Source organism: Camelus ferus, chromosome 6, assembly GCF_009834535.1.
Source record: "Camelus ferus isolate YT-003-E chromosome 6, BCGSAC_Cfer_1.0, whole genome shotgun sequence".
NCBI lineage: Eukaryota > Metazoa > Chordata > Mammalia > Artiodactyla > Camelidae > Camelus > Camelus ferus.
This window is the reverse complement of record NC_045701.1, coordinates 69,656,918-69,683,301: the sequence shown is the minus strand read 5'-3', so window position 1 is coordinate 69,683,301 and position 26,384 is coordinate 69,656,918. Positions and strand designations below refer to the sequence as shown.

General features: G+C 38.5%; 3 protein-coding genes across 10 annotated transcripts in view; 1 reads left to right on the top strand and 2 right to left on the bottom strand.

The window, feature by feature from the left end:
• The window catches only part of LIN52 (lin-52 DREAM MuvB core complex component), a 91,961-nt gene extending 83,219 nt beyond the window's left edge, over positions 1-8,742 (bottom strand). For 3 of the 7 annotated variants that reach the window (XR_004320827.1, XM_032482355.1, XM_032482356.1), the window contains exons 1-3: positions 8,572-8,726; positions 3,745-3,819; positions 2,530-2,567 (exon numbers count right to left, since the gene is read on the bottom strand). Coding sequence is in view for 5 of the 7 variants with exons in the window: in XM_032482355.1 (XP_032338246.1) it covers positions 2,530-2,567; positions 3,745-3,819; positions 8,572-8,602 (144 nt within the window). In the remaining 2 variants the exon portion in view is untranslated. Of the gene's footprint in view, positions 1-2,529; positions 2,568-3,744; positions 3,820-8,571 lie in introns of all 7 variants that reach the window. The other 4 variants (XM_032482354.1, XM_014559170.2, XR_001366011.2 and 1 more) reach the window with 3 other exon arrangements.
• Positions 8,743-9,077: 335 nt separating this feature from the next.
• On the top strand, positions 9,078-26,264 carry ALDH6A1 (aldehyde dehydrogenase 6 family member A1). Its single transcript, XM_006184487.3, has 12 exons — positions 9,078-9,228; positions 14,359-14,418; positions 15,452-15,526; positions 15,692-15,853; positions 16,082-16,160; positions 16,564-16,866; positions 17,859-17,980; positions 19,325-19,514; positions 19,726-19,907; positions 21,422-21,601; positions 21,998-22,096; positions 24,235-26,264. The coding sequence occupies exons 1-12, from the start codon at positions 9,178-9,180 to the stop codon at positions 24,337-24,339; spliced, it is 1,608 nt and encodes a 535-aa protein (XP_006184549.2). The 5' UTR covers positions 9,078-9,177; the 3' UTR covers positions 24,340-26,264.
• BBOF1 (basal body orientation factor 1) overlaps positions 21,282-26,384 on the bottom strand; it is a 33,559-nt gene continuing 28,456 nt past the window's right edge. For both annotated transcript variants that reach the window (XM_032482340.1, XM_032482341.1), the window contains one exon: positions 21,282-22,235. In XM_032482340.1, coding sequence (XP_032338231.1) covers positions 22,224-22,235 — 12 coding nt within the window. In that variant the 3' untranslated portion in view covers positions 21,282-22,223. The remainder of the gene's footprint in view (positions 22,236-26,384) is intronic.

The window sequence follows — 26,384 nt, the reverse complement described above, 5'->3', positions numbered from 1 at the left end:
ACACTTTACATGCATCATGTCATTTAATGTCCAAATCAACCCTATGAAGAAGGTATTATGTCCTCTTCATTTTACAAATGAAAAAAAAAGATGTAAAGGAAGGTTATAAATCACTTGCTTTGGGTTACACAACTATTGGAGCCAGGATTCAAAACCCATGAAGTCTGAGTTCAGAAACCACTGCTCTATACTACCTCTCCTAGAAGGCTCTAGATTCAAATTCACCACTTCTACCCCCTAGTAGGGAATCAGACTGTACCAGGCGATCTTCACTGGGGCCCTGGGGTGGCCCTGAACCCTTAGAAACAAAACTCAATATGTATGTGCATACTTCTAGGGAAAAGGTATAGATATTTCCTCAGATTTTTAAAAAACACAATACTCTAATAAAAGTTTTTTTTAATCACTTATTTATATTTACAACTTAAAGTAATTAGTTGAAACCAAATATAATTAACTAAACTAAAAACTCAGTATGAATGAGAATGTAACATTAAATCAGATACTTTCTATTCAATCTACTAGGCAAATGCTGATCTAGTAATAATAGCTACCGTGTATTGTTTACTAGTCCTTGGCTCTATGCAAAGTATTTCACATGCATTATGGCATTTTACACTAAGAATTCTATGAGGTGGTTTCAAATGAGAAAACTGAGGCTCAAAAATGTTAGGAAACTTGCTCAGGTCAGAGACAGTGAAGTAGCAGATTCAGAACTCAAATCTGAGTATGTCTGACTCCAAAGCCCTACACTCTCCTGCATCCCTCACGCTTAGTCCTTCCCAATGCTAAACGAATGCAGCCCAGCTTTCATACAACCCTAGCTCCTGAAAAACTGAAAGAGGCTACAAAGTCAGACTCCCTCTGAACAAATACTTTCATAGGACCTGAAAGCCACAGGCTCAGAAAGGCCTTAATATTTAACTCAGCATCTTTAACCTGAACAACGAGTACAGAGTGCTAAGCATATAGTAAGGTACTGAGAGAGTTATATTACAACTACCCAATTTGTTAATAGAAAGAACATAAGCTTTTGAATCAGACAATTCTGTTTCAGATTCTGGCCTATCACTCACTAGGGCTTGGGAAGTAACTTCCAAGTTTCTCTGTCAGTCAGTGCTTTCAACATTGGGCTCAAATGCTGCTAAGTATGGTACAAAGAGTGTGGGCACAGAACACACTCTCGACCATACACAAAAATAAACTCAAAATGGCTTAAAGACTTAAATATAAGACATATACCCCAATGTTCACAGCAGCACTATTTACAATAGCCAAGACATGGAAGCAACCTAAGTGTCCATTGACAGATGACTGAATAAAGATGATGTGGTATATTTGTACAATGGAATACTACTCAGCCTAAAAAACAATGAAGTAATGCCATTTGCAGCAACATAGATGGACCTAGAGATTATCATACTAAGTAAAGTAAGTCAGAAAGAGAAAGACAAATACCGTATGTATTACTTATATGTGAAATCTAAATATGACACAAATGAACTATTTACAAAACAGAAACAGACTCACAGACATAGAAAACAAACTTACGGTTACCAAAGAGGAAAGGGGATGGGGGAAGGCTAAATTAGGAGTTTGGGATTAGCAAATACAAACTACTATACATAAAACAGATAAACAACAAGGTCCTACTGTATAGCACAAGCAACTACATTCAATATCCTACAATAAACTACAATGTAAAAGAATATGAAAAAGAATATATGTATAACTGAATCACTTTGTTATACACCAGAAACTAACACAACATTGTAAATCTACTTAAAAAAAAAAAGAGTATGGACACTAGTAATTAGACCAATGAGTTCAAAGACTGTTTCTGTCATATATTTATAGCCTATAACTTTGAGTAACCTACTTAACCTCTCTGTGCCTATTTCCTTGTCTGTAAAATAGAAATAATAACAGCAACTATACTTCATATGGTTTTGTGAAGATTAAATAATACACATAAAGTGCTTAGAATAGTGCCTGGCATATGTTATGCATTATGTATGTGCTAGTTAGTATTATAATCATATTTTCCTGTTGTGGGAATACATAAGAGAACATATTTAGAGCATCTAGTACAATGCCTGCTGCCCTGGAAGTAGGAAAGTTGTGGCTCTAATGGATGTCTTCCTTCAGTTTATGACGAGCCACTGAGAAATTTCAAAATCCTCTAGGTAGGTATAAGTTAAAGTCATAATGCATCACATAAACAAAAGCTTCAAAATAATAGTTTGGGCAAAAAAGAATACTGGTGTTACATTAAATATTTCAACTGCCTTACTTTAAAATCTTTTAAGCTGAGAGAAGAGGCTAATAGTCAAAGGTCAAAAATACCAAAATAGAGCATTAACATCATTAACATAATGATACCATAAACAGATGTCCTGAGCTGTAGTTACAAAATATTTTGAAGGCTATGACATTATTCTTGAAAGTAAAGAAATAAGAGATATTTGAGATTTCACCCAAGAGCAAAATGTTGGGAAAACTTCATTAGGTAAGTAAGATATTACTTACGCTTTTGAAAGAAGCTGCAAATTCAGCAACACCTGGTACTAAAAAGAAGAAATACAATATTAGTCAGGTAATAAACATTTTAGTTTCCCTTACGTGGAGGACTCAAGCAAGAAAACAGCCTTATCTCCAAGGAGCTTACAATCTGGAAGAAGAGAAGGAGTAAATTAATAATTATAACATTTTTTAAGAGCTTCAAGAAAAACACCAGGTTCTATGGGAGGACACAAATTAGAAATCTTAATCAGACTGAGGAGGCAGGGAAAGCTGCTGAGAGAAAATAAAGCCTAAACTGAATTTGAAGGATCAGGAGTTAGGTGAATGAGAGGGTGGTGAGATACAATATCTTTTACCAAAAAGTTTAAATTTCCTTTTTAGGTATGTATGTTATTCTGTCAATCTAATTGTTTATTTAAATATCTCACAGAAAGAATCATATTAAAAAAAACAGAAGAATAAAAATCAGATATTTAAAAATAAAGTTCTATCTCACTAACAAAGAAATACAAATTAAAAACAAAGATCAGTAACATCAAATAATGGCTAGTATGTAAGGAAATGGGCACTCTCATCCAGTCATCCTCTTCCGTGTGCACAAAGATAAATGTACAAGTATATACATTGCTAAATTGTTTGTAATATCAAAACGTGGATATAATTTAGGTTTCCAAATGAATTATGAATAAACTATATCTACACAATAAAATACTTTAAAAGATATGAAGATCCATATCTATGCCTATCAATATGGAAAGATCCATTAAAAGATTACTAGGTGGATTAAGTTAAGCTGTAGATTGCTGTACATCTGACTCCATCATAACAAAACAAAAAACTCAAAAATATGTATTCACCCATCTGTATAAGCATAAAAAATGTCCAAAATACCTGTACTAAACTGTAACAGCAGTTAACTTTTATCAGAGTACTTAAAGGAGGTAACGAATTACTTTATGTACCTTGTATTGTCTGGCTTATTACAGTTGGGGTTTTTAAAAGCAAGTTTTAAAGACTCCCTATCATTTCGAGAATCACACTCTGCTCAGAAAAAATTTAACAACCAGACAGCTATTCTTAACACCAGAACACAGAATTCAGTCTCTTCTTCTTGAAGTAAAATTAAAATCGTAATCATTTCAGTTAAATGATAACTCTTCAAAAATCTACCTGAAGTGGTTTTCCTGCATCAATTTTGATATAAAGAAACCAAAAACTTACATTGTTCTGGCCAAAGGTCTGGTGAAGCACGGTCAAGCTTTTCAAAACTTAGCAAAGATGCTTCCAGATCTGTCCCTAGAACAAAACACCCAAATGAGCCAAGAAGACACAAAACACATTAATTTATATTTTATGACACATCACTCTCAAAGAACATAATAAGCTGGAACACTCACCTGGAAATTTAGAGACTGAGTTCTAATACTAATGATGCTACTGGATCATGATGTTATACAAATAAATCATTTCCCTCATCAAACCTCACTTTTCCCATCTCTAAAATGGGAACAATATTTTAGTGAGGTGTTAGAAAAAATGAATGTCAACAAACCCAACTGTATCTTTATTCATACCCTTAGACTTTCCTCTAGTTACAATCAATTAAGTCTCCCTGCTCCCAAGAAAGACAAACTCCTCTGCTAGGGCTCTGAATTCCATCTTGTTTTGCTCTGTCAAAGACAGCATCTTGAATAATCTCTTGCACAACCAGTTTCTACCTTCTCTACTGGCTCATACTCCACAGCAAGTAACCCTGCTCTAGAATTTCCCTTCTTTGAAGAAACTCTTCCTTGACCCCATGACCTCCTCACTCCTTCACTGCAAAAGTTCTTGAGTTGTCTATCCTGCTGTCCCCATTTTCTCACCTCAGTCTCTCCTTAACCAACAACAAACAGGTTTCTGTCCCTACATACATGAAAGTGGCTGTTGTCAAGATCATCTATGACCTATTTTGCTAAATCCAGTGGTCACTTCTCTGTTTTCTTATGTGACCTCTTTGCAGCACTCACACACTGATCACTCTCCTTCGGACACTCCACTTCCACTATGCTGGTTTCCCTCCTTCCTCACTGACGCCTGCAGTCTCCTTTTCCACTCAGGGCCCACCTTAGACTGGCTTCACTCTCTACCCAAAGTCTCGTAAGGACATCTCATCTAGTCCCACAGCCTTTACCATCATTTATAAGCCAATGACCCCATACTTCTCTTTCCAGCCCCAATCTTTCCCCAAACTTCAGGGTTATATATCTAAGTGGCTACTTGACATCTCTCTCTATTTACATGTATGAAAAACCATATTCTCCCAGTCCTCTCCATCCCAAGAAATAACACACCATCAACCTCAGTTCTCAACCCAAAAACTCAGGTCATCCTTCACCCATCTGTCTCCCATTCCTTCACCCTTCCATAACCAATCTATTAGTAAATCCAGTAGTTTCTATCTCCAAAACACACCCTGAAATCACATTAATTAACCAAGGAACCATCATGTCTCTCCTGGACTACTCCAACAACCTCTTAACAGGTCTCTCTGCTCCCATTCTTACCTCTTCCCCTTCTTACCCCTAAGTGTATTCACCACGAAGTAGCCAGAACAGTTTTTTTTAATGTCAACCGGTTCATGTCACTCTCCAGCTGAAAGGACTTCTTCCCAGCTAAATTCATGAATGTATATCTAATGCGACCTATAAAATCCTACATGATCCAGCCCCTGCCTAATTCTTTGACACCATTTCCTCTCCACTCTTGCTCTGGCACACAGTACATGCTCAATATTAACAACAGTTAACATTTGTTGACTACATATTGTGTGCTCAGTATACTAATTAGTTGAATTAATTAGGTTATTTAATGATATAGATGATAGTTCTTAACATTTTCTGGATAAGTCACATGTTTGAAAATCTGGGGAAAAAAAGGCTATGGAGTCACTCCCCAGAAAATGTACATATTTATAAAATTTTTCAACATGTGTTTTTCATTAAGCTGAATTTTTTTTCCACATACTCTAAGGGACCCCTATGGTCATAGCAGGATTATTTACAATAGTCAAGACATGGGAACAATCTAAGTGTCCACTGATGGATGAAAAAATTGTAAAAAATATATATATGCACACACATACACAACACACACAACAGAACAGTATTCAATCATAAGTAAATCAGAAAATTCTACCATTTGCGACCTTGAAGGCATTATGCTAAGTGAAATAAATCAGAGAAAGACAAATACTGTATGATCTCACTTATATGTGCAATCTAAAAAACAAGAAACTTACAGAAAAAGAGATGACACTTGTGGTTACCAGAAGTAGGGAGTGAGAAGAGGGTGAACTGGAGGACAGTGGTCAAAAGGTACAAACTTCCAGTTACAAGATAAGTAAGTACTAGGGATGTAACGTACAGCATGACAGCTAGAGCTAACGCTGCTGTATGATATATAGTAAAGTTAAAAGAGTAAATCCTAAAAGTCCTCATTAAAATTGAGAAAAATATTTTTTTTCTTTTGTTCTTTCTTTTCTTTTTATTGTACCTCTCTGAGAAGATGGATGTTAGCTGAATCTATGTATTTATTCTAAGGGAATTTCCAATGGCATTCTAATTGGTGAAGAACTCAACTCTAATAAACTGCCTTAACTAAAACATCCAAAAATGGTTTAAAAAAAATAAAAAGCTGTGTAAAACACAAAATGCCAATTTTCAAATTCCCATGGAATATTACTGATTGGAAATTCAATCATAACAAAAATAAACTTATCAAGGGTAGGATGAAACAACCAACAGGCATGGCCTTATGATACCACAGTCTGGGGCATTACTCAGACTCTGCTTATAGTGTTATTCTCATACATTAAGTAATTAATGGCTTTACTTAGATTTCCATTTTCTCCTTTTCAAAGAAATCCCAGCAAATTTGGCATTAAACAGACAAATAGTAAATGACCTAAATTTATTTTTATACCAAGATAATTTGAATTAAATCTTAAAGACAGAAACAGGTGGAACACTAAAAATAGAAGTGCAAGAGCTAGGCAGTGGGATATTTTAGGATGAGATACTTTGAGATACTTATTTAGAAGCTAAATTTACGTTCAAAGTGCTCAACTCAATTTTCTCTGATTAAAAAGACTAAGGAGAGAAAAGTGAAGTTCTGTTAAAGATTAGCATGAAAATTTTCAAAAATCAAGTGTGTAAGTAGAATGACAGTGGAGATGGTTAGAAAGCCAAAGGAAAAAATATATATTTCCAATATTCTTCCTAGATGAAGAAAAGAAATTGAGAGAAGGCAGCGAAAATCAAACATAAGGGACAAAACTTAAAAACAACTTAGTAATAAACTAAAAATTTTAATAGTAATTACTTCTACTTCTACACATAACATAAAATTTACCTTGTTAACTAGTTTTAAGTGTACAGTTCAGTGACATTAAGTACACTCACATTGTTGTGCAACCATCATCACCATCCATTGCCAGAACTTTTTCACCTTCCTAAACTGAAGGTCTGTACCCATTAAACAATAACTCCCCATTCCCTTGGCTGACATCTTCAATGCTTTTTTTTCTGGCAAGAAAAGCACATTTTAAACGAGAGCATCCAAGTAGAAGAAAGAATCGCTTTTGATGCTCAAGCCCCATAATTTTTTTTCCAACACCCATTTCTTATACAGTATGTACCTGTACTCAAAACACTTAAGACTCGGTTAAAATTAGACTAATATGCAATTTATGTATATAGCTAATAATTCTTTCAGTAAATGTGAATCAAAGGCCTATTGCTTCCCAAGCACTCGGTTAAGCCCTATGATCCAACTATGAAAAAGATAGACTTAGAATTTATAATCTTTTGTGAAAGGGGCAAAGTTAACAGAATACCTACGCTGTCAATGAAGGTACTGAGATAGGCAATTTTAATGGTGTCTATCTTAAATATGGTGACTTTCTTAAATAATGGTGAAGAGGGGCAACTCCAGACACTGTGTTCTGGGAAAGCCTCTCTGGGAGGTGACATTTAAATGAGGCCTGAAACTGCAAGTGTTTACTTGTTTGACTAATCTTTTCCTCTCCCAAAGCATCTAATATAATGCCTTTCATATAGTAGAAACTCAGTATAGCTTTCCTGGTCTCAATTTCCTCATTCCTGAAATGAACTTCTAAGATTCCTCCCAAACACAAAATGCCTTTGTTTGACAGTAAATTACCTATTAGTGAAATGTACATGGGGATGGAGGTGGTCAAAGCAAAAATTAAGTGAGTTCAGAAATGACTGCAAGACCCGAAACCTAAAGCAGAACCGAGCGCAAAACCCTGTGGGTATATCAAAACCATTCAATTGCTATCTGAGATGACTTGCATCTTAGACAACATATAAGAAGATATCGTTAATCCACTCAGCCTTAGGAAACAACACATGAAGCAAAATAGGCTGAGACGTGTGCACGACTACGTTAAAAAGCTCAATTCTCATTTTTCTCGGGACTCTCATTGCAAGGGACCGAGAGGGTCTCCTGCTTCTCTTGCTTCCTAGGCAACGGTCTCAATCTAAGTACAGGAGAGAATCACGTTTCTCTTGCAGTTCAGTCCCAGGATTTAGTCAGCTACCAACCCTAGCTAGGGTTTAAGAGAATCGTTCCAGATGCTCAAAGAGAAGGGAATCGACCCTTCAATGGGGCCCTCTGAGAAGGAGAACGCTACACTAAGGCATCTCTTTTCCCCCAGGAGTATCTCCTTCTCGGCCCTCAACCTCACCCAAATGGGGCTAAAGGAGGGCCAGGGCGACCCTCCTCCTTTTGCCCAGAATGGGTCCCAAGCGGGTACCCTCCTCTACCCTCCTGTACACTGCAGAGAAACTGGGCACCTCCGGAACCGCTGTGAAAAACCGGAGGGCTGAAGACATACCCGCATCCTATGGAGAAGAAGTGGAAGTGGAAGGGGAAGGAGAGGAGCCCAAGAAAGAAGTATAAGTCCTAGGGGCAGACGGAGAGTGGAAGTTCCCAGGAGAGCATAGAAGGAGGTTGCAGGCGAAGGCTCTCTAAGCCGGCTCTTACCGTCTGTGGGAGACGCCATCTTCCAACCCATGTCACGTGACGTGGCCAACCGTCGGCGGGAAAGCTAGGATCCACAAGCCACGCCCCCAAGGAGAAACCCTATCCCCCATCCGCTGCCGCGTCTGGTTTCCCCGTCCTATAGGGCAATCTTTCCTTAGCCCCGCCTCTAAGGCTAGCCACACCCCCTCGCACAGTGGATGAGGTGGAGCTACTGCAAAATTCTTGGAGGGTCTTATTTACTTTCCTCAGTGAGTGGGTGGGGCCGCAGTTGCTTGTGGCCAATCGGAGTTCCGGGTGCGGGGGCGTCTTCCCGTGTGCTCAATATAGAGTACCCAAGTCAGGGGCGTCGTCCCTACTTCCGCCAACAGAATTTGTTGAAGTGGGAGGGGGCGAGAGCTCTATCACTTCTGGCCAATCGTATACACCAGGACTGGGACTGAGAGGGTGGAGTCAGGTGTCAGGGCGAGTGATTGGCTAGGAGAAGTAGTCCTCTGCACCAATGAGGAGGTGCGGCAGGATGCAGGGGCGAGGCCTGGCAATAGTAGCGCTTCTGGACGCATTCCGGCAGGAGAGGCGTGAGGGGCTGAGAAGAGGGACCCGAGAACCATGGCGGCGGTGGTGGTGGCGGCGGCGGCAGTGCGGGCCCGGATCCTGCAGGCGAGTGAGGATGGCGCTGAGGGGTCGCGAAACTAGGAATTGGGTCCTTTGCGTCCACTCTCTGAGCCAACCCCTCCTTGGCCGACCTTCCTGTTCCCATCGGACCTGTGCGGCCCTAGCCCACTACTCACAGTATCCACCTTCGTTGGATCCAACCGGGGACTATCACCCCTGACCCTTTTTTTCTTGAGCCTCCCCTTTTCTGGCTTTGGCCCACTCTCCTCCTCCAGCCCTGCCCTGTCCCTGCTGTCACTTTCTTGCCCTCACCTCTCTTGGTCTGCCCACTGTCTTTCCCTTTCACCTCTGCACCAGCCACCTCTCTACCCAGAAACTCTCCTCGTCACCTTTCTTAGCGTTCTTTATCTGATAGAAGTTTCCAAATTGTTCCCTTCCCCCACCCTACTTCACTGTCTACTATCGGAGGTAAAGGTGGGAGGAGGAGGCACACGAGGGGCGAGGGTCAGTAAATGAACTTTGAATCTCCTTCTGGAAGTGTACACTAGGTTTTCCCCCAAAGCAGCCATTTGCTGAAAATTGCTGAGCTATTTTTCCCAGCTGTGGCTCTTTGTATTTTCCACAGGCTGTTGATTGTCCCCTTGCTTGCCAAGACTTCCAGTTTAACTTTCTCTCAGCAAAGTTACAGTGTTTATGTCGGCCATGAATAAGGACACATATTAATGTGACCAGTTTGCTCCAAGCACATGCAAAGGACTAAAGGTCTCTAAAACAAGTGATAGAAAATGGGAGCCAAGGAAGACAAGAAGCATAAGTTCCACGTTCCCACTCCAAAGTCAGCTCATAGTGTGACTCAACTCTGCCCACCGGGGTGGGGGTGGGGGTGGAAGTATTAGGTCTTCTCTGAAAGGCCTAAGGATAGGTGGTCTAGCTACAAGAGCTGCATGCCTGAAGCATGTGCTTTCCAACTCTGCTCATACTCTTTCTCCTGTTGTTCACAGCCTAGCAAGGACTTAGATTATGAGGCAAGATTGACTGCAGGCTACATTCTCGAACCTGCAAGAAACAACTTTGCTTATCTTACTCATTATATCCAGCCTGGGAACTTCTATATTGCCAGACTTGTAGATAATATTAATATTTACCAGGTTTCAGTGAGTTCTAATGCAGAGACCGCATTTTTAAGATTCCTAGTAGAGTCAGCAAAGCTTCCTGTTTAAATGTGCTATTTCATGGGACAGTGGGGAGAATGGGTTGGAAGTTTTGTCAAATGATCTGGCTTTACTCGTATATTTCTTGATGTGATCCTAGTTTTGTTTATCTAATTTTTTTTTTTTGCAGTAGTAGGGAAACAGTTTCCACCCTATATTTTCCATTACCAACTTCTCAAAATCTTTTACTGAAACTGACTTTTTTCCTTTGACTCCCTGCTGCCATCATGCATCATTGAGAGCCTTAAGAAGGTATTTTGTCCTTTGCATCAAGGAGAAGAATCTGCCTTCCCAAGTACTTTATTTTGGAAATAGGCACTATCTTCTGATTCATTTGAAGAAACTCTGAGTTGACCTGGAAAAGAACAGAAATAGTCATTCTTAGCCAACTAGAAGTTGCTGTAACATGACACTCTGATAAAGAGTAGACTAGATTCTGGCGGTCATGAATTTTGGAGAATTCTTAAGGATCTGTAAAGGAGAGAATTCATGTTTTCAATTATTTTAATTATTCAGCATCTTTTATGGTGGCTGGTAGAACTTACCTAAAACTTCTGCTCCTTGTGATATTGTCACTCTTACCTGGAGATAAGAAAACTGGTCTGAAAGTGACTCAATGACTTTCCTCCGTGATGTGGTAAAAAGAGCACAGGCATCACTGTCGTCCTTGGATTCAATCCCAGCTCCACCACTCCCTAATTTTAAGAATATTTGTGAAGATTAGAATTAATGAATGTTCTTGAAGTAAATTACCTGATACTAAAGATATTCAAAGTCTCCCAACTAGTAACTGATGGGGCTGAGGTTTCAGGATTTAAGTCTTGGAATCTCTTTCTGTGTCAGGCATTGTCCCAAACTTTGGGAAAGGAGAGATAAATAAAATACTCTTTGAAAGCTCCCCTGTTGTAATGCAATGATAAATGCTAAACAATAGGTGTGCACAGGGTGTTGTAGGAACATTGGGAAACCTGTGCAATTCAAGAAAAGCTTCCCAAAGGGGATGATCTGGTTTTGAGTCTTATAAGACCAGGAGGCTTTAGCCAGAGAAGGGAGTTCCTGGTAAAGGAAATGGCAAGTACAAAATAAACATCTAAAGAGTGAGAAGTTTGTGGAACTGGACATAGGATAGCTTTTTCAGCAACAGTGCTAATGAGTGTTTCTCAGGAAATGAAGAAAAGAGAGGAGATCTAACCTGTCAAAACTATATGATAATGTTTTATTATACCAGATGCAGTGCCTTTTATGCCTTCTTGACAGCAGAGAGCCTATGTGCAAGGGACAGAATAAAACTAAGTAGCCTAGAATGTTCAAGTTGGCTGATCCATGCATTTTCTGCCCTATAAGAAAATTTACATGAAACAAAATTAATATCAAGCAATTGCTTGGTGAGCGCTCATTCTTTCATTTTACAAAATATTACTGAGCACTTAGTCTAGTCCAGGAATGGTATGAGGGCCTAAGAACACAACTGTCTAGTGATCTAAGGGGAGAGAGACTTAAACAAGCTATTATTCCTAATATGATATGAAAACTAGAGGAATTCAGGTGTTTTATGAACTCCATAATCAAGTACTTAGCCTAGGTCTGAGATTGAGATTTAAGAACTTCCAACTCAGCTACTTCCCCTCTCACTCTCAGGAGTTAACCTTGTTTTTCTTACTTCAGAGAAAACAAAAACTATCAGATGAGAACTTCCTCAACTTCCTGCTAGGAAGCCTACAGAACTGACCTGCACCTGCACCCAAAGAGAGAGAGCTAAGGAATAGATGCGAGCCAAGCAGCTTGGATGAAACAGTTCCAGGCAAGAGGGGGCAGCATGTGCAAGGGCAGTGTGAGCACAGAACATGCTCCGAATGGCTATAGCATAGAGAGAGCAAGGAGGAAAGCAGCAGGCTAGGAAACTAGAAAAGTCAAGATATTATGTAGTCTTCTAAGCAACATTAAGAGCTTTATCCCAAGGACAGTGGAAAGCCATTGAAGGGTTTTAAACAAAAGAGTGATCTGACCAGGTTTGTGTTTTACAAAGACCCTCTGTCAATGGGACAGAAACTAGATTCAGAAGGTTTAAGATTGGAGGCTGGGAGACCTGTTAGGAAACTATTATTGAAGTCCAGGTGAGAGTCAATGATGGTGTAGACTAGGATGATGGTAGGAGGGGTAGAGAAAAGGGAGTACATTCCAAAGACTTTGGGGAGGACAGATTGCCAGGACTTATTTGATTCACTGAGGAGCTCTTTCTCCTTGGGGAGGAGGAGTTGGGGTGACATTCAGGTTTCTGATTGGGCAACTAGGTGGATAGGAGCCCCATTCCCTGAAAAGCGGCCTATAGGAAGCAGAGCCAGTTGGTGGAAGGAAGATGAGGTGGTCAGCTTTTTCAACATGTCTCTAAATAACATCCAACTAGAAATGTGGTGAAGATGTTTTGTGAGTATTACCTGAAGAGGATGATTCTGGTGAATTATAGATTTGGGCATCATTGAGATCTAAATATTTAAGCCACTGGAGTTGATGGAATAACCCAAGGAGAGCTGGGAATGCTCCTTGTTCAGGAACTTGAGCAGTTAGAGGCCAGGTAGAGGAGAATGAACCAGCAAAGAAGGCAGAGAAAAAGTGGCCCAAGTAGATATTTATTGAACACCTACTGTGTACCAGGTACTCTGTTGGTATTGGGAACATGACTATTAATAAGATAACGGTGGTCTCCAGGAGAGTTGATAGTTTGAAATAGCCTTTGTGGGGCATGGGTGGGGAAGCGGACTAGGCATTTGGAAGGATTGTCTGCTGGCCCAAAGGACCAGCACCCTTTCCTCTGGGCAATGCGGTTGGCACACAGATTCTTGTACTTCATACAGCCCTGTACCCTTTGGTTAACACAGCATCTCTTCAGACAAGGTAATAGATTATTAGATTGCAGGTTCCTTTTATATTGCAGTCCTGAGTATTTCAGTTTGCTCACTTTGATTAGACTTCAGTATTTCTTAAAACAATTTCCATAGCATATATGCAAACTGTTTTTTTGAGAGAGTGACTCTAAGAGACTATTATAACCCCATCCCCTGCCATTTGTTGATTCTACCCTTTCAAATATTATCTATACAACACATTCTTTTCCTGTTAGGTACATGTAGCATTTTTTTAAAATTGTTTTGTTGAAATAAAATTGACATAAAATAAACTACATATTTTAAAGTATACAGTTTGATGTTTTAACATTTGTATACACTTGTGAAAACATCACAATCAGGACTATGAACATAACCACCCCCCTAAAAATTTCCATTTTATCCCCTTCCCCCACGTCTCTAAGCAACCACTGATCTACTTTCTGACACTACAGATTAGTTTACATTTTCTGGGTTTTTTATAAATGCAGTTATGCAGTATAAACTCTTTTTTATGTCTGATTTCTTTCACTCAGTATAATTATAATTATCCGTGATGTTACATGTATCAATAGTCTGTTCCTTTTTATTATTGAGAAGTATTCCAATATTTGGCTATACTATATTAGTTTCCCTACTCATCCATCCAATTGTGGATATTTAGTTTATTTCCAAGTTTGGGTCTGTTATAAAGCTACTGTGAACATTTTCATGTTTAGGTTTTTATGTGGGCATATTATACATACATTTGACACTTAATTATATACTATCTAACTGTTTTCATATTATTAGATTTATGGTGATTACCTTACCAGGCCAAACATTAGGAAAATATGGTCTAATGACAAAAAATTTTTTTTTAAATCAGGATAGTCCTGGAAATTGAGCACATGATCATTATGGTTTATTGTTCTCCCATAGTTTGCTATGTCATAGTCTCCCAACTTTTCTCTTTAAAGACTCACCAAGTCCTTTTTCATATACTCACAATAACTAGTATGTTAAACATTTAGTAGCCATTTACTAAATTTTTAATAATTTTCTGCTCTCATTTATCAAAATAATCATTCTTTTCCTCACAGGTTTCTTCTGGGGTATACTCCAGGTGGCATCTAGTATCCTCCTCTTCTTCTTCTTCAGTGGTGAGTTTATTTGGCAGTAAAGGTTGACTTCTGAGAAGGAATTCAGTGTAATTTTGGGGTATTCCCATTTATCTTTTTTACATAATTGTGGTCAGAGTTTATGTGAAATTTTCTTGGTTTTTTAATCTCATATTATGCCTATTTTGTTGCAAGCATTATGCCTATTTTGTTGCAAGCATTTCCAGTGTTATATGATGGTCTTTGTAACTATGGTTTTTAATGCCTATATAATATTCCATCAAGTAGATGCAGCCTGAATTAACTAATAATTTTCCCAAATAACATTTACATTGATTCCATTTTTCAATATTATAAAGCAAATGTTTATTTATATAGTCTTTTTCCTTCTTTTCTATTATTTCCATTCTGAAATAGGGTTACTGTGTGAAAAGATACAAAGATTTTCATGGCTTCTGGAGGTTTTGTTGATCCTGACAGTCTTCTTCTTTCAGACCTTTAGGATTGTTTTTACAGACTTATCTGTCAGCTTTTTGCAGTAACTAAAATCTACTAAATAATGACTGGTGCTCAAAATCCTTTTTATGTGAAAGTACACACATGCTGTAACATAGTAGTCCTTCACCTTTTTTGCAATTTTAATGAAAGCAAGCTACTTCTCAGAAAAACTACACAGATAGAAACATTTTAAAAAATCCTTTGATCATAAAGGTAATGTATGCTCATAGTAATGTGACAGAAAGTCAGCTGGGCCAATGAGTCACAGTAGCTAATCTTTGTTCACAGAGTCTGCTGCTTTTCAGCACAAGCTTCTCAGTGATATGTGTTTACTTATGAAGTTCTGCTGTGTGATTAGCAGAGCATTTCCCATTTACAGAGCGATCATGGTATTGAGGGGCTCTGCCACATCTTAATAAGCACTATAGACAAGTGTACTGTGTATCTCTTTCCTAGTGGTAACATTTCTGAAGAGCAGAAGGTTCAGGTATCAACCCCAATTCCTTCTTTTTGAAAAGAAAGAGAGAAGTAAAACAATTAACTAACACAAAGTTTTGTGGGTTATTTTTCCCCACAGCCAACTGTAAAGCTCTTCATTGATGGGAAATTTGTAGAATCCAAAAGTGACAAATGGATCGACATCCACAATCCAGTAAGCTAAGCTGCGTTGGGACTTAGCCTAGAATTCTGGGAACATGGTGGGAAAATCGGGATCTGGGTGTCTATTATGAAGCACACCTGTCTGCCCTGGTGCCTGTGTGAAAAATGGAGAAAGTGAGGCAGGGGCAAAGGGTGATGTGCTGCTTTTTCCCATCAGGCCACCAATGAGGTCATTGGTCGGGTCCCTCATGCCACCAAGGCTGAAATGGATGCAGCAGTCTCTTCCTGCAAACGTGCTTTTCCCGCATGGGCAGACACTTCAATATTAAGCCGTCAGCAGGTCCTGCTCCGCTATCAACAACTTATTAAAGAAAACTTGGTAAGAAATCTGAATGGTATAATTTTCTAAACTGTTGCCTAGGGGAGACTTGTCACTCCCTCAGAGGCCCTTATAGCAGCCTTCCCTGACTCTACAATCCAGAGAGACAGAGAGCATGGCTCTCTCCCTTATACTACTTCTCCGCCAGCTTTATTCTTTTTTGGCTGCCTGAGGACTAAAAGGAGGCACATTCTTGCATTGGTTTCTATTTATGGGTTTTCTCTCTAGAAAGAAATTGCCAGGATAATCACGCTGGAACAAGGGAAGACCCTAGCTGATGCCGAAGGAGATGTATTTCGAGGCCTTCGTAAGCTGAGAGTCCCTCGTCGGGAGTGCAGGGACCTTTGGGAGGGAGCAAAGGAATATTAGAGGCAAAGATCCCAGAATGAGGGGTTGCTCCTTCCTTGATGTATATTTTGCTATCCCATGATATCTTTTTTAATACTTGTGGAAAATGACAATACTTCTCAGATATCTGTGCGATTGGTTTACTTCATTCTTTATTTTACTCAGATGATCTTCCAGTTGGTATATACATTTCACTGTCTTTTTCCCCAGAGAATCTCATTTTACACAGCCCCTTTACATAGCAAGTTAGTATTTCTTCCCTCTGCATTGGCCTCGCCACGCAGAGCTAACTAGAGCATGATGAAGCTTAGTAGTGCACAGTGTGCAGGGCTGGTGGCCTGACTGCTTCTTTTCTGTTCCAGAGGTGGTTGAGCATGCCTGCAGTGTGACATCCCTCATGCTGGGAGAGACCATGCCATCTATCACCAAAGACATGGACCTTTATTCCTACCGTTTGCCTCTGGGGGTGTGTGCAGGCATTGCTCCCTTCAATTTTCCTGCCATGATCCCCCTTTGGATGTTTCCCGTAGCCATGGTGTGTGGAAATACCTTCCTAATGAAACCATCAGAGCGAGTCCCTGGAGCAACCATGCTTCTCGCCAAGTTGCTCCAGGACTCTGGTGCCCCTGACGGAACACTGAATATCATCCATGGACAACATGAAGGTAACTGCCCCTCTGCACGTGACACTTAATCCAGCTACCAAAAAGGTCAGGGTGTTGAGTCAGTGATGGGGTGTTTTAGGATGAAGAGTCTAGGGAGGAAAGGATTTACTAATAGTAACCTCCATGTTTGAAGGTAATGTTTGTTGACTGTTTTGCCATCTCTGGGTGCTAAGGTAACTCTCTAGGGAGTAGCTGTGGTTCTTGCCCTACAGAATACATTAGAACAAAGTAATATGATTAGGGCAAGACACAGTTAAGACTAAAGAGGAAGTTTTCACTTCAGTATTGAGAGAATTTATAAGGATATTTAACTCAGATTTTATAGACCTCAGTGGTACTGAAGTCCTTCTAATTCATATAATACTAACGCTTAAAAAGTGCTTCTGTGTTTCAGGCACTGTTCCTATTGCCTTTATATATTATCTCATTTAATCTTTATATATTATCTCATTTAAACAGCCCTTTGAGGTAGGTTCTATTAGTTTCCCATTTTACAGATAAAAGAAAATTGAGGCAGAATGAAATTAAGTGATTTGCTGCTAGAAACTGTCAAAGCTAGGATATGTATACCTAGGAAGGCTGACCTTGGATTTTAAAGATTATGCTATATTGCCTCTCACATGAGGGCACAATAGTATCTGGGAGCCCCGGGATATAGTGACAATTGAGGAAATATCACGTTCTTAAACAACAAAAGGAAGAGTCGAGTATTGAAAGGCTGTTGTTTTGCTGGAAAATAGCAATTGTAGCCTTCAGAGTTAGAAGTGGAAATTCTAGACTAGCAAATCAGAAAAATAAAGAGAGGCTAAATAGAATCTGTAGCTTTAAGAACTTAAGAGAACAAGGACAGGACTCCAAAATGGGAATCCAGGGTAGAAAAACAAAAGTATGAAACCTCTCACTCACAACAGTGGGAAAAGGGGGCATTTGCTGTGTTGAGAAGCCCATAACCCTTTGTTCCTTTGTGGTAATCATTTATTTTCTTCTTAAAGCTGTGAACTTCATTTGCGATCATCCGGATATCAAAGCAATCAGCTTTGTTGGCTCCAACCAGGCAGGAGAGTACATCTTCGAGAGAGGGTCAAGACATGGCAAGAGAGTTCAAGCCAATATGGTGACTTCTTATTCTTTTTCCCCAAAAGTCTGTTATGTATATTAAAATTACCTTGAAAAAGCCTTTCAGCAAAGTGGCCATGCTTCCCACTCTAATGTCAATGTTTGTTTATTCACAATTCATCCTGATTGTCTTCCCTTTAAGCACGAACCTTGTGATGAGTTTTATTCTCAGTCACTTTAATTACCTCTTATCTTATCCGGGTAATCTTGGTGACAGAAGTCACATTTCTCCTTAAGAATGTTATTCAAATTCCTTGGGCTTCAGCAATAACAGCCAAATTCTGTTTCTGGCCCTGTTGCTTCCTTCATACCATGCTTTTAGCCCTTTATCTTTCCTTCTTGTAAGGCATATCCTAACCACTACTGTTAAATATATGATCTTCCCTAAAAGTCAAGGCTATTTAAGGCACTGAAAAGAGCCAAATACCGCATATGATAAATGAGTGTGATTTACTTGGTTGCATAGTTTTGCTGTTCCTTACTAACCAGTTCCTTGCCAAATACTTTGCAATTCTTTGATACTAAATATAATATCCAGTTGCCATTTTCTTACCATTCCACTAATGTTGCATAAATGATAGCCATCTATACACAGGCTTAGAAACTGCTTATAATATGTCCACTTATTTATTTTCATGGCTGAATGTGTTTTGACTCGTTTGAATTATACCTCTCCCATCCCAGTTCACTTCATATTTCTTGAATGTATTCTGTGTCTAACATTACACTACATGTAATAGGATACAATTAAGTAGCAGACATGGTCTATATTCATGTACTTAGCTATAGTTGTATCTGGAAACATGTGGAAATGACCACTTGTCATCCTATATAGAAGTTTATGAGGCTGTATATCCAGAAGCAAGCCAATTGGGGGAACCTCTTTCCAGAAATTATGTATCAGGAGGTTTTGCCTTTCAGCTGGCTACTAGCAGCTATTGGTTTACATTGCTCTTCATATAACTGGAAACCCTGACAGACAACACATGCTTTCCTATCTAACTTGGGAAAGAGAAGGGAGTTCTCCTTGGTTCCTAGATGAAGTTTAGCCTGTCAGTTGGACTGAATGTGACTGGGGCAGTGTTGTTTGGTTTTGATAATGGTTTTGTTGTAAATAAACATCTATCAACTTTTCCGCTAAGAAAGTGAAGTTACCTGGAGACTTGCTTAATGTTACCAAGACTTCAGCAGTATCAAAATGATAATAAATCTGTTTTCAAAGTAACAAAAGATAAACTCTCTAATCCTTTCCTGAAATTCTCATTTGAATCTCAGATTCTTTTGTTTCTTAGCCTAATTGTATTTGCCAAGGAAGATTCATGTACTTTCTGTATTGTCTTAGGGAGCCAAGAACCATGGAGTAGTCATGCCAGATGCCAATAAGGAAAATACTCTGAACCAGCTGGTTGGGGCAGCATTTGGAGCTGCTGGTCAGCGCTGCATGGCTCTTTCAACAGTGATCCTTGTGGGAGAATCTAAGAAGTGGCTCCCAGAGCTGGTAGAGCATGCCAAAAACCTGAGAGTCAATGCAGGTAACCTGTTATCTGCCTAGCTCCTTTAGCCTGTGTGTCTGTAGCACTAAGCTCTTGGTTTTTGCATTGGCCTTGCCCATTGGGAGCAAGCATGTTTATTCTTACCATTGCCTCTCTTTGTACTGTACTGCTTGTCATTTGGGTTCATCTTTAGTTAGCAGTCATAATTTATGTTAGTGAAGACCTTACATACTTCTGTGTTGTTTTACAGGAGACCAGCCTGGAGCTGATCTTGGCCCTTTGATCACCCCCCAGGCAAAAGAGCGAGTCTGTAATCTGATTGATAGTGGAACAAAGGAGGGAGCTTCTATCCTTCTTGACGGTCGAAATATTAAAGTCAAAGGTTATGAAAATGGGAACTTTGTTGGACCAACCATCATCTCAAATGTCACGGTGAACAACTCTAGATTATTTATTTCACAAATATGAGAGCTAAGGCACCATTGGAGGCAATGGAATCTCATCCCTTCAATTTATAAATGAAGATATTTAATGACTAGAGACCTCATCTCTTGCCAAGATTACTCAGTTATTTTATCTCAAGTCTGAATGAGTCTCCCCTCTTGACTCCCAACCTCTTCCAACTATTCCAGTAGCTGGAAAACTTTCCATTAAGGGCTAAAGAGTAAATATGTTTGGCTTTGCAGGGATAAATAATCTGTCACAACTACTCAACTCTGACATTTTACTGCTAAAGCAGCCATTAACATTGTGTGGTTATATTCCAGTGAAACTTTATTTATGGACAATGGAATTTGAATTTCATATAGTTTTATATGTCATGATTGATTTTTTTCAACCATTTAAAAACTGTAGAAACCATTCTTGTGGGCTGTACAAAAACAGGCAGCAAGCCACATCCAGCCCATGGGCCATTATTTTGTCAATCCCTATCGTACATTATACTTGTTACTTATTAAAAAAAATTTTTTTACTTTATTTTTTATTATTATTTGGGGGAGTGGAGGGGAGGTAATTAGGTTTTATTTTTTTTTTAATGGAGGTACTGGGGATTGAATTCAGGACCTCGTGCATGCTAAGCACAGGACTCTACCACTGAGCTATCCCCTCTCCTCCAATACTTGTTACTTTTTTAATGTTAATTTTCTTCCCTCTCCTTCTTGCTGCTGACCTTATAGCTACTGCAGTGTCTCCATCAGTATCAACCACCCAATATTTATTGAATACCTCTATCTTCACCAGAAAGTGACAAAAGAAAAAGAATTGGTGTTGCTTTTTATTTATCAAAACTTAAGTCACTCAGCTAAATTTAATGACCAAATTGAGGTTAGGAGGCTTTTTAATTTTTTTTTAATTCATACATCTCCACTAATCCTACTATAATCCTGAATGATCAAGAGTTGAATGTAAGTGTAGTAGAAATTATGAAATTTCTTGCCACAGAATCATTAAGGAAACATCCACTTATCAGCAACTAACACAGCTGACCCGCTACAGTGGTGAAGGATGTTTTGAATGTTTAATGTGACCTGATATCAATATAAAAAACAGACTCATTTGGGGGGGCAAAGGAATGAATGAAAATGGATTGTTTATGTTACAGAAAACTTAGCACAGAGTTTCTTTAAATATGTTATTTTCAATAACATAACAATTGTATAAACAAGTAATACAGGCCTAAAAGAGGAAGCTAGTGATGAGTCAAGAGACCTAAAAATACAGTGCTTAAACGAAAGGAGTATAGTTATACTTACTAGGAATTTCAAGTTATATGTATGACTGGTAGCTTGAAAGATAGAACACAGCAAGAAATGACTTTTTTTAATAGGTGGTTTAAAATGAAAAGAGATTACTAACATTAAAGCTGTTCATGTAAGCAGTGGATAATAAAGTACCAAATAAGCATAAAATACTGACTTCTTTTTTGAATGCGTCATTCCTGGCAGCCAAATATGACCTGTTACAAAGAGGAGATTTTTGGCCCAGTTCTTGTGGTTCTGGAAACAGGCACTTTGGATGAAGCCATCAAGATTGTGAACAACAACCCATATGGAAATGGAACTGCCATCTTCACCACCAATGGAGCCACTGCTCGGAAATATTCCCACCTGGTGGATGTCGGACAGGTCTGTGAACAGAATTTCTAGGAGATTCTTGTAGTGATTTACTGTTTCCTGTGTAAGGGGAAAAGGTAAATAGTGATCAGTCACTGCCCCATCATGTCCCTCAATGCCCCATTTCTTCCTTAGGAATAAAAGCTCATGTGATGGAGGATGGGGTGGAAGGTGGGTAGTTAAGATTGGTCTCTCTTGTCTTCACTTTCAACTGTGATCATGTACTACTTTTCCATGTGTTCCTGTAAGACATTTTCCTGTCATGTCTCAAAAGTAAAGGCTTTAAGAAAGTAGAAGGAAAAAAAAAAAGATTGGTCTCTCTGATGCCAAGCATTTGTGCTTCTAAATGGAGAGCTCCTTCATTTGAGTCTTTTTCTTAGTATTTGATGTGTATCTGTTCTGCTTTAGGTGGGGGTGAATGTCCCCATTCCAGTGCCTTTGCCAATGTTCTCATTCACCGGTTCTCGATCTTCCTTCAGGGGAGACACCAATTTCTATGGCAAACAGGTAACTTCAAGTTTAAAAAAATATCTTCTCCTCTAAGAGACCTTCTTGAACATACAGGAACAAGGATTCTGCAAGGAAGAGTCTGCCAGAAGCTTCTGGGAGGTCACATGTTGTTCAGCAGTGCTTGTCAGTAGGTCCCCTAGAAAAAAATGTAAAAGCTAACAGAATTTTGCCGAAGCTGTTTCTTCCTGAATCACTCAAGGCAACAGAATTTTGGGGAAAGAGCATGAATAAGTCCATGCCTTGGTAAATGCCCTTTCCTCTGCCTGCTACCCTCTCTTCCTGACTCCCCTCTCTCCCCCTTTTATCTAACTCTTAACCACCAGTTTAAAGCAGGAACTCCTCCAGAAAATCACCTCTGACCACCACGATCCCCTTTAGGACTGGGTTGAATATATCCTCATGTGCTTCCACTGCACACATTTCTCCTGTAATAGTTACTCATTTACTCAATATTGTATTAAGCACCTTCTGTGTATCAAACACTGTTCTATAATATAAGTGCTATAAATACAGCACTGAACAACAAAAAGTAGATCTGAAACCAGATTACCATTATTACCACATCCTTCAACTAGTGCATATATCCTAAAGCAAGAATAGGCTCGGCATGTTCAAACAGCAGAAATGGGCTGGAGCACAGTAAGTGAATGAGGAAGAGAGTGGTAAGAGATGAGGTTAGAGAGGTTAGGTGGAGGAAAGTCATGTAGGACTATTTAAGCCAAATTAAGCCCTCATCACACTGTAATTATTACTTATCTTCAGTACCTGGCACAGAGCAAGTACCCAAATGTGTGCTGGACAGATGGGGTAGTGGAAGTTCTTTGTAGTCCCATAGAAACACACCATTTTAGAACCTTTAGTAATAAATGACTTGTTTTCTATATACGTCTCCCTTTTATAGGTTAATAATAAATTAACAGTGGGATTGCATAGCAGAATATAACAGTGTGGCCAACGGGTTAAGAAACACTTTGGTTTTTTGGAGGTGGATCATCCAGTTTGTGCATTAGTCATGGTTTTTGTAAAACTGACTAGTTTGATATTACTAAAAATTTCTTTCAAAGGAAGCAGAGTAAAACAATTGCTTAAAATAGTTTGTTGGGATTTGTTTTTGTTTTTATTTTTCTCCTATGTCTTTGTTTAATTACTATAAGTTACTCTGCTAAATGAGGCTTCTCGGAGTAAAAGACTGACCTTATATGCAGTTTGAAGTCTTAAATCCCTAGGTAATTAAATTGCTATTTTGCATTTTGGAAAGAAGAGATGAAAGAATCATTCTCACGTAATAAAGTGTAAACTTTAGTTGCATCTTATATTGAAAGTATGTAATAATCTCTAAAGTTGTTTTCAATATATTAATATGGCCCAGATTTTGTCAAATAGTTCTAGAAGAGTATTTTAATCAAGCTGGTGTTTTTCTTTTCCTAACAATATCTTTCTAGCTTGCTAGTGATTTTATGTGTTAGATCTGTGCAGTCTATTTTCTTTTGCTCAAGCCTATTCTTATAAACTATGTATAAAGCCTTAAATATGCTGAATTTTTTTGACTCATGTATTATAGGTGATTTAATGAATGTGTATAAATAATATCAGAAATTTTACTTTGAATTTGTAAGATATTACGGATTTTACTATTTCAGTATAGAGCTGTTTATCACTGACAAATATCAGAAACAGCCTAATATAAATTTCATTCCTTTATTCCTTTTTCTTCTCCATGCGAAGGAGAGAAGAAACAACAAAATAACAATTACTGAACAGCAGTTGCTTTGCAGGAATGTCTGTGTGTCGTTTTGTTTTCCCCTCGCAACATTGCTATGAGCTGCGCATTATGTCACAATTTTAACAGTTTCCATTGTTTAGTTTTTGCATTTAGATGATCTTGGCTAGTTACAGCACATCGATAGGTAAGATTTGACTATTTACTATGTGCCAGGTAACATGCTAAATGTTTTACATAGATAATCTCATGAACAATATATTGAGTTTTGGTTGCACTATTCTTCAAGTAGGATTGTGAATAACATTTCACAGCACCTCCTTCAAAAGTTGATTAGAAGAGGAATCGTGAGACCCCCCCAGGAATATATGCTAACTCTGTTTTTTTGTTTGTTTGTTTCCTTTATTCTCTTTAGGGCATCCAATTCTACACTCAGCTAAAAACTATCACTTCTCAGTGGAAAGAAGAAGATGCTACTCTTTTCTCACCTGCTGTAGTCATGCCTACCATGGGCCGTTAGAAACAAATTTGTTGCAGACTCAGTCCGTCCTGAGTAATCTCCCTTTATTCTTGAACAACTCCAGCTGCCAACTTTGCTCAGATCAGATCCCTGGGATTGGAATACTTTGTAACTAAAATCTGTCTCAGGACTGTTAGCGCCTGCAAAGATGCCAATAGGGAAACTCCTAGTGTAACTCTGAAATCAGATTTTCATTTGCTCTTCGTAATTTTGTTTTTGAGGTAACTGTTTTAACTGTGAAATGCTTATCTGGAATAAGAGCTTAGACCTGTTTTCTAAAAGTTCTTCCCTTTTTGGGGGAGGCTCCCTTAGATGGGGAAATAAGTCAAAAATAATTCACCCTTTTGTTGATCCTCAAACACAGCCCTACGTAAATGGCAGTGGGTGAGATCCCTCTGCCAAGCTCTCCTGAGCCTCTCATTTATCCCACACTACACAAGATACAATCCATTTCTACTTGTCCCACAGTTGGGACAACTGTTTCTTTGTTTCCTGCTGAATGCCAGTTTGTCTTAGTGATTTTTGACCACTAATTTTATCATTGTCACTGTTCCTGCTTCTTAAAACCACTTCTCGAGGATCCCTCAGTAGACACCGGATAAATCAACTTTCTGTTATATGTGCCAAGTGTTAAATTTCAGGGATTTCTTCAGCAATCATTAATGCTTCAGTCACTAATTCAGATGCCAATAAGTTGTTTTGTTTTTTGTTTTTTTTTTACGAAACTATATAAATAGTTATTTTAGGCCCAGAAATTAAGGGATGTTCCAGCCGTGAAAGTGGGCAAAAGTAAGTGCCTAAAGTAAGTCTAACCTGGTATTATTTGCCAAATTTTTTATGTTGTTTTTTTCCTTTTGCCTGCATTTCTCATTTGTGACACTTTTTCATGAAAGAAACCTTAAAGTAATTGATTGGGACCTAAGAAATTTCAAAGCTTTCTATATGTGAAGTAGTAAAAGAAATGCTTTGACAGTTTTTTCTGGTACCATTAATTCACCTGTCTGTATGTTTTTTGTTTCTTTGATATAGTCAGAACAGAAATTTCTGTGCTAAACAGAATAGATTCTGTCTCTCTGCTGTACCATCCCAGTTGAATCTTGTGTTTCTGATATGACCTTCACCCAGTGAACTAGGAGAAGGCTTCTGGATGTGATAGAGTAATTGCTGGTCTTCAGCCAGATGACATAGGTCATTTATTTTTCTGCTTCCTCATTGGTCACGTGGATAATGCTAACCTGTTCCAACGGTGGGGGCGGGGGTGTTCAATTAATTAAGGGTGGTAAAAACCTTGAAAATGTTTGTGCACTCTATAGATTTTAGGCTTATTACTACCACCTGCCAGATAGAATGTCAAAATCTTCGATCACTTAAGGTGATTGAACTTTGATAAAATACACTTACGACCCTACTGGCCACCCACCCCCAACACAGACACCGTTTTTTTTTTGGATCTGCCTTCCTAAAGATGAGGCAATAGAAATTCATAATTTCTTGATAGAATGCCCTTTGTTTTATCTCTTATCAGTTAGCAACTGGTAGTGATGTTTAATCCAATCCAACAGTTACAGGCTGGGTTGAATAAAAGGTCATATTGTCTAAATTCCAAATGGAATTAAATATAATCACAGAGACGTCTAAGTTTTCCTTATATTTAAGGGAAATCACTCTTAAGAAATAAAAACTAATCAGAATTGTGTTGCTGTAATTAGAATCAATTTATTTGGCTACTTGCTACTCAGAAGAATTTCGTATTTCTTAGATGGAAAAAATCTGTACAATTATGTTCATGCTAGTAGCAGATTAAAAATTCAATATTTTATTTTCTTTTTGCTCTGATGTGGCCTCATTTGAAATTTCTCAGATTCTATATTGTACTAACTGATCATGTATAATAAATTACAAATAAAACGCTCATAAAAAGAAAACCTGGCTTTTTTTTTTTTTATGGCACCATACTTCCTTATAATGCCTTTGTCTGCTAGCTTATAGTTTCTCAGACTTCCCATCTCTGTCCAAAGCCAAGAGTTACATGGTCATTATATTTA

Bases quoted from the DNA above. Each gene is read 5' to 3' on its own strand.
- ALDH6A1 (XM_006184487.3), top strand. From the start codon at position 9,178: ATGGCGGCGGTGGTGGTGGCGGCGGCGGCAGTGCGGGCCCGGATCCTG. The intron at 15,527-15,691 runs GTAAGCTAAGCT...TTTTCCCATCAG, and splicing joins GGATCGACATCCACAATCCA to GCCACCAATGAGGTCATTGG. The intron at 19,515-19,725 runs GTAACCTGTTAT...GTTGTTTTACAG, and splicing joins AAACCTGAGAGTCAATGCAG to GAGACCAGCCTGGAGCTGAT.